Here is an 8,382-nt window from a genome sequence, read left to right on the forward strand (position 1 = left end):
CCTCTAAATTGCCTCTGGTGAACAGGATCTGAACCCAAGGACTGTTAATTCAATTCTTGTCTTGTGTGCAGGTAAAACATATTTGTTTGAACTTTTTCTTGAATTGAACTCCAATAATAATGTGTGTTTGGAAGGAGGGGCAAGATGTATAGATGAAGTGAAAACGCAAGGGATTCTGCATAAGTGTCCAAAAACGACACTTTATACTGTAATCGCATATTGTACACTGTATATTATGTAACATCGATGTGCTTAGTTGGATTACGGCAAGATCTATAGGGGAGAAGAACAGGACCGTAACTGTTAACACATGTGAGACCTGTGCAATGTGAAATGTTAGACTGACTTGGCCTCTTTGACCTTACGGCATGAATCCGTTCTGATCGGGCTGCAGAGCAGCTGTGGAGTTGAGGAGGTTTCACGACTCACTGAAGGTTCCCTCCCGCAGATACGGAGATGTACAGACAGGTGTTTCTCAATCCCACTGGGATTGGTCTCAGGGGTTGGTTGTCTTGAGTTAGGGAAGTGTTGCTCTCTTTAAATGGGTGTTGGACATCAAAGCCACTGGGACAATTATGCATGAAACCTTAAGGAATGTAGTTCTCCTGAATTCAAAATACATTATGCAGAAGTGGCTCTTTGATAGTCTGAGGATTACTCTGCAAGTAAAGCCATTACTTTGCAGGTCAATGGTTTGTTAAAATCATGCGATGGATTTCCGAAAACCAACACCGACTTTAACAGAACTGAAATGCCAAACCTTAAAAAAAAACATGGTTGACAAACGACATACCCTGCCAATGCATTAAGCTGAGAAAATCTATTAACGTGAACACGACTGCAGGTGTAAATAATTCCCAAACGGCAACGACGTTGCATGTGGAGAAAGGTGACCAATGGTTTGTCTGTCGTTGAAGCTGAAGGGAGCAATGGAGAGAGTCCTCCAATCAAAGCGGTTGAGGTGATGGATGACGGAAGCATCGGAAGCTGATAGGAGGGCTAGACTGATTTCTGTTGGAGATGGAGGTCTTTAGAGAGGGCTATTTGACCCATTCACTGGGTATGTGAACGCACACAGCAGATTCATGTCGACAGCGATGGGGAACACATTTACTGGTGGTGGGGGGGGGGGGGGGGGCGGAGGGTGTGTACCCAAAGAGGGTGGAAGATAGGGCCCGGAAATACTATATGTGTGATCTGTGGGAGGTATGGTAGGGAGCAGGGTAGCGGGTGTTAAAAATACCAGCACCACGTGTCTCTGCCTGGTTTATCTATTCCCAACGGACATTTGATCCAGTGGGCTTGGAATCTGAGTGACGCAAGTGTTTCGTGGCTGAGGGACGAGTATTCATCCTGTTCTGTTGCAGCTGTTTCAAGGAGTATCCCTCGAAACCTTTTCGAATGTGGAAGCTCCCAGAGACTAATGACTGTTTCCGTGTTCTAGGTCCAAAGGAACATACGTTACCAAATAAACAAACCCCCAAATAAACTCATCTCGAATTCTCGATCAGCTCACAGTTAATTCCTTCTTGTGTGTTTTTCTCCCCGTCTCCGCAGTGTTAGAAACGCAATCATGCCTTTCGGTAACACCCACAACAACTTCAAGCTCAACTTCAAAGTTGAGGAGGAGTATCCTGACCTCACCAAGCACAACAACCACATGGCCAAGGTGCTGACCAAGGACATGTACGCCAAGCTGAGGGACAAGCAGACCTCCAGCGGCTTCACTTTGGATGACATCATCCAGACCGGAGTCGACAACCCTGGTGAGACGCTCGGAGAGGTTTCAGGACAGTCACCGAGAAATCCCTCTCTATCAGGCCCTAGCTGTGACTGACCGGGGTGTAGAACGAACCCCGAGCCAAGCGGCGACAGCCAAGCTGTGGCCTTTACATTGACGGTCGGGCGAACACAGCAGCGTTCTATCCAAAAAAAAGTGCCGCGTTTTTGGGGTCGAGCCGTCCAATTCGGCGCACGTGCATTCGACATTACAGCGCCACAGCTCCGACTTGTTTAGCGCGTTCTTTCTCAGTCGTCTTGCTCGTTTGACACCGTTTGACATCTCAACGTCATCTCCCCCACGGCCCTGTTCCCCTCCTCCCGTCCTCCTATTCTCAGGTCACCCCTTCATCATGACCGTCGGCTGCGTGGCTGGTGACGAGGAGTCCTACGAGCTCTTCAAGGACCTGCTGGACCCCATCATCTCCGACCGTCACAGTGGATACAAGCCCACCGACAAGCACAAGACCGACCTGAACTTCGAGAACCTGAAGGTAGGTTCCCGAGACGGGCCTCCCCCTTTAAGAAACATGCCAAAATCCATGTAGTAATTTTGTAGTCATTTAGCAGACGCCCATTTAGCCGACGCCCATTTAGCCGACGCCCACCAACGCAGACAGATTAGCAGATTACCCAGACCAGACCGAATCGTGTGGATGGAATGTGGATGGTTTTCCCCATGCGGCAGGTCGTACAAGAACGTTTTTTTTCCCCTCTGCGTAGGGCGGTGACGACCTGGACCCCAACTACGTCCTGAGCAGCCGCGTGCGTACCGGCCGCAGCATCAAGGGCTACACCCTCCCCCCCCACAACAGCCGTGGCGAGCGCAGAATGGTGGAGAAGCTGTCCGTCGAGGGTGAGCGCCGCGTCCACCTACAGTCAGACATCCACGCACGAGGGGGGGGGGGGGGGAACGAATCCAGCGTCTACGAGTGAATTCTGAAATGGGTTTCTTGGCCTTGTAGAACAAAATGGCCACCAAAACAAGAGGTGGGGGAAGACCAGGAAAAGATGTGATGCTTTTGTTGTCGTTGCGTTTTCTCCCCAGCTCTCGCCAGCCTGGATGGTGAGTTCAAGGGAAAGTACTACCCCCTGAAGGCCATGACAGATGCCGAGCAGGAACAGCTGATCGCTGACCACTTCTTGTTCGACAAGCCCGTCTCTCCCCTGCTGCTGGGCGCTGGCATGGCCCGTGACTGGCCCGACGCAAGAGGAATCTGGTGAGCGCAGCGAAATCGGATCGTCCGACTCTTCGCACCAATATTTCAGACGTGGTGCTTCTGTGTTTTCGGCGCTAACAACCTTTCCACGTCCTCTGGCATGAAGGCACAACGACAACAAATCTTTCTTGGTCTGGGTGAACGAGGAGGACCACCTGCGCGTCATCTCCATGGAGCAGGGCGGCAACATGAAGGAGGTCTTCAGACGTTTCTGCGTCGGCCTGACCAAGGTGAGCAGGAAACGATCCCTCTCTCGCGCGCGCGCGGGGGGGGGGCGCAAAAAAACGCTGCCAGACACCAGCGGACAGACACCGTGACGTGTGTTCAGAGCGTTGACGAGAGGTTGTTGGGTCTCGTCCCGGCAGATTGAGGAGATCTTCAAGAAGCACAACCACGGCTTCATGTGGAACGAGCATCTGGGCTACGTGCTCACCTGCCCCTCCAACCTGGGAACTGGCCTGCGCGGCGGAGTCCACGTCAAGCTGCCCAAACTCAGCACACACGCCAAGTTCAACGAGATCCTCGGCAGGCTGCGTCTGCAGAAGCGCGGAACAGGTTGGCGCACGCTCACACACACACACACACACACACGCGCCTACCCACACACACACAGTTCCAGAAGGCATGAGTTAATCCCCCCCTCTCCCCTCTTCCGCCTAGGTGGTGTGGACACAGCCTCCGTGGGTGGAGTGTTCGACATCTCCAACGCCGATCGTCTGGGTTCCTCCGAGGTGGACCAGGTCCAGATGGTGGTCGACGGTGTCAAGCTGATGGTGGAGATGGAGAAGAAGCTGGAGAAGGGCGAGGCCATCGACGGCATGATCCCCGCCCAGAAGTAGAGAGGGACATTTGGTCTTGTTTTCTTTTTGTATCGTTCAATAAAGTGCAATCAAGCGAAACCAACCCGCGCGCAGAGGAAATGGCTCGACCAGAGACTCTCGCCTCTGTTTCACCTCTTTTTCTTCCTTCCCAATTTTTTTTCTCTCTCTCTCTCCCGTGTCATTCTTCTTTTTTTTCCTCATCTTTTCTTCCTTCCGACTTTTTCCACATTCTGCCGATCACCCTGGGATCAGCATCTGCTTAGTCAGGCTCTGTCTGACGGAGGCATCACCTGCATTTTGGTTGTAAAAAGTTAACATTGAACTTGATTCAATAAACTGGCCCCCATAAAACAACATGGTCTCTCTTGTTCTTGCATCGGTGATACACATGGGCTAAGAGTTTTAATCATATTAACATTATCCATCGCAGCAGAATATCTCATATAATGCAGAAAAATAGCAACCATTACAAAGAAATCAATGGTTTTCTTACTGATTATCGTTCACAGGGCATGGTTATTGCTGATATTTGAAGGTACTAGTACAGTTTATCTTCCAATGTGCTGTTGGCTGAATTACAGAAAGCTGATGGAATTATTGACTGGACAGGAAATAAAATGGAGAAACACTTGCAACATCTGTGAATTTTATTAATCATTAGCTCCATGTTCTCACATATCTGTATACCAAAACCAATCAATCTCACATTACAGGTTGATTCTGAGGGGTCTAAGGGCGTAGCAGTAAGCCACCGGGTCAAAGTCTGTATACTTCAGTCTCATTGGCCTCTATTGCATATTACATCAAAGGTTCCAAAATTCTGCTCCAGGATAACAGTGCACATAACTTTAATACTGAGCCCCCTGTAAGAATACTGTAACCAACAACCATTTAGATACCACTGACACAATGGCTCTCCATATACATACTATGAACATACAGAACAATCTTCCTGTGCGTCTGATAAGACTTCTATGGTCCATTTGGAGACAATGCCAATTCATTTATTCCAAGGGTAGGAGCTAAAAACACGTTTTCCCTTTACCTCAGCGATCTTTATTGAAATACTCAGTGATTAGATGCTCACTTGCTATCAGTAAAAACCCAAACCAACATCTCTATGGCTTGAATGCAACCCAAGGCTTTTTGATATCAGAGTCTATCAGGATTGGTGAGAATTCCAATGAGTTTTTTTCATTAATCACTTTGAAAGGTAAAGATTTGTCCGATGCTAGAATTTCAAATACAAGTCTTTGAACGTCATTTAGAAACATCCCAAATACCTTTTTTTCTTAAGAGTTAAATATGTATGTCATTTTCTGAATAGATCAAGTTTCTGTGGAACACAAGATGGGGTTAAATCATTGGAATTGACGCAAAACCTGCCATCTGTATACGTGAGGGAAAAAGACCCGATACACGTTCATTGTGTTAGTATTCATGTCCAAAAAAACGGACTGCACCTTTACTTCATAAAGCATCCACGCATTGGTGAGAATCATTTTCATTTTTTCCCCTTAAACCCAAACTCTGAAGTCATGCAGGATTGCAGGTCGGTATTGTTGCCCATTGTCATTGACAGAAACTGCTTTAAACTAGAATTACATCCCTTGATCTAGCTATAAATAAACCTTGAGCTCTAAGATATATACTATATTCATATATTTTATATACAGCCATAAACTGACTGATATAAATCCTGTTTTTTAACGATATTATTATTCTAAAAAATAAATAAAGTACCTGTGCAAATATCCACAAATTGAAGTGTTTCACATTTAAGACATTGACACCCTCCAGTGGCTAATTTGGGTATTAACCAAGATTCCACTGGAAGGAGCTGATTCAAGTCAAAGCAAAGTGCATTGAGGTCTATATTACCTAATGCTAATATACACCACAATGAGAACGTCCAGGGAGTAGGACTAGGACTGAGACTCCCGGTGTGTGTTTGGGTCTGTCTCTGCTCCCTTTCAGGGATGTCGGGTACAGTTAGAGAGCGTTGCCGAGAGGGGCAGAGCGGACCAAACGACACCCAGGCGAGCTCAGAAAGATGGTCCGATGGCGTGACGTCGTGAGCGGGGGGTGACTGACAGTCGAGAGTGTTTTTCAAGCGAAAATGGGAGAAATCTCAAACTAACAGGCGTGAGAAAGCGAAACGCTCATGGTGAAGGGGGGAGGGGGGGGGGTGGGGGCGTATCTGACGGGAGATTCGAAATGGGGCGCGTGACGGTGGTCTGGAGGCGTGGTCGCTGTCGAGTGGAGGGGGTGAGGACGGCGTAGACGTGAAGGATCACCATGAGCAAAGCCACAACTGAGATAGAGCAATAACAGTAAATCACCAGCCATAAATTGTGGACTTTTGTAGCCTACATTAAATATCACAGTACATAATTCACTCAAATTAGGGAGAGGGAATAGAAATTCGTATTGTTTCGTTGTTTTTTTTTGTCTTTTTTTTGTTTTGTTGTTACATTGAACATGTACTGTATGAAGGCATAGGGGACGGTCAGCTTCAAAGGCAGCTGGACAAACAGGAAAAAGCACTGTCTACACTGCCTTCGGTGACTTTTCAACAGTTTGACTCTGTTTCTGTGCACTACCTCCCTCACCACCCACAAGAATCCATAACAGACCAGACAGCCCATTTTCATTGGATCCACCGCTACCAAAGCCCTCCAGGGCACCAGAGCAGGCCACAGTGTGTGTGTGTGTGTGTTTCGTGTGGAACAGTGGGAGTATCCTCTGGGAGTTGTGGAGACACGTAGCCCCATCGAGACACTGTTGGCGTTCACCTCAGATGTAGTGGGATGAAGACTAGTCACATGGCACGGGGTGGAACCGAACCGAAGTTGCAGTGAACTTCATCGCATTGCGCTGGAAAGATGGCGACTTATTCCCAGTTTTGCCGTGAAGTATGACAGATTTGCATTTTGGCAGAGCCAAGTGGCATTCAAGGGGAATGTTCTGCAACGAGCTGCTTGTAGAGTTGCAAAAATCGAACAGTTACCCTTTCGGTCACCACCCAGCAAAAGTTTAGCAACTGGACTTTCAAATACGACGGTCTATGCTGACAACGATGCAGGTTTTTCCATGACTGCATCTCTGCTGATTAAAGAATCAAGGGGCATAACCTTCCCATGGAAGGCTGGACTGGGCTGAAATACAAATGCTAATAAAGATGGTCTGATATGTTTATTGAGAATGACCACGGCTAACACAGACATTGAGCCCAGCCAATCAGAGGGTTTCTGTAATGGGATTCGGCCAATGTGCTCTTTCCTAAGATATGGGCAGCCCTTGCAACATGGATTCAATTCTAATGACTAGACCTGTAAAACTACAGGTTGCTAACATGGTATGCATATGAAATATGTAGTATCAGTAATTATGAATTGACTGCAATAATATCTGCACTGGTACTGTTGGAGCTGATAGCAAATGAAGGATAAGATAGATTCTTGCACCAAAGTGTATCTTAACTAACGTAATGCACTAACCAACCATCTACATTTTCCATTTCATATTTGTCAAACACATTAGTAGGAAAATAGACAGGCGCTCATGGCAAACCCCGCCCAGCTTGTCTAGTCGATCGTGTCACAGCTAAACCAGGGTAAGAGTTTGGTTCTGATTGGCTGGCTCAAAGCCCTGTCAACACTGTCTTCATTGGCAATAATCCAATCCGATCCATCCTAAGGTGTGCACAAAAACCTAAACAAAGCAACCTTTCGTGGTGCCTGTTGAACCGATGACCGCCTCCACATTTGTGCATATTGTCCACAGGTGACCCAAAAAGTCATTGGATAATCACTTCATCGGTATCAATGTCAAAGAGGGAGGGAAAGGAACGAGCGAGCACAGTGGCACAGGACACAGAGTGGCTCCGACAAACCATACCGAGACACAGCAATGTTTTTACGTAGAGGTGGAGGTGGAGATGGTAAAAAACAAGAATGACTACCACTAATTCAAAGTAATTGTCATTATGGCTCGTGGAACGTAAAAGAAAGACCACGCTGGACTCCCTCCAGGTCCGGTGTGTGTGTGTGTGTGTGTGTGTGTGTGGGGGGGGGGGGGTGTAAGAGGACAGAGTAGGGGGGCTAGGGGAAGGGAAGGGGCTGGAGTCCTTGTGGCGTAGGAGGGGGAAATGGAAGGTGGGGGCCAGAAAAGGGGTGGGGGAAGGGAGGTTATAGCCACCGAAAAGACAAAGTGGGGGGGGGAATTGTTTTCTGACGGGTCCAGCCCTATGCCCCCACTTTGCTCCGTGAATATTTTTTTTTCTCTCTCATCCTCCTCCACACACTCCCCCCCCCCCAAATCAAAGTTCGAGGTCCTTCGAGATTTGAGTGGCGATGTCCCGGAAAGCTAGCGGTGCCCCCCAGAGTCGCGTGTAGCGCACCCCGTTGGACGTCTCGGAGGCGCCCGTGGAGAGGTGGCACACCTCGGCCTCGAAGGCCACGCGGCCCCCCGCCGCCCCGCGGGTGCAGGAGAGCAGGAAGGGGCCGGCGTGGCGGACCTGGCAGCCGCAGCCCCGCGCCGCCTCCCGCAGAGCCAGCACC

General features: G+C 48.5%; 1 protein-coding gene across 1 annotated transcript; it reads left to right on the top strand.

The window, feature by feature from the left end:
* Positions 1–4,174, top strand: ckma (creatine kinase, muscle a). The gene is made up of 8 exons (XM_067229321.1): positions 1–71; positions 1,558–1,766; positions 2,119–2,273; positions 2,503–2,635; positions 2,828–2,999; positions 3,106–3,229; positions 3,365–3,554; positions 3,660–4,174. The coding sequence occupies exons 2-8, from the start codon at positions 1,574–1,576 to the stop codon at positions 3,836–3,838; spliced, it is 1,146 nt and encodes a 381-aa protein (XP_067085422.1). The 5' UTR covers positions 1–71; positions 1,558–1,573; the 3' UTR covers positions 3,839–4,174.
* Positions 4,175–8,382: the final 4,208 nt, after the last annotated feature.

The sequence above is a fragment of the Osmerus mordax genome, chromosome 25 (genome assembly GCF_038355195.1).
Source record: "Osmerus mordax isolate fOsmMor3 chromosome 25, fOsmMor3.pri, whole genome shotgun sequence".
NCBI classification, from domain to species: Eukaryota; Metazoa; Chordata; class Actinopteri; order Osmeriformes; family Osmeridae; genus Osmerus; species Osmerus mordax.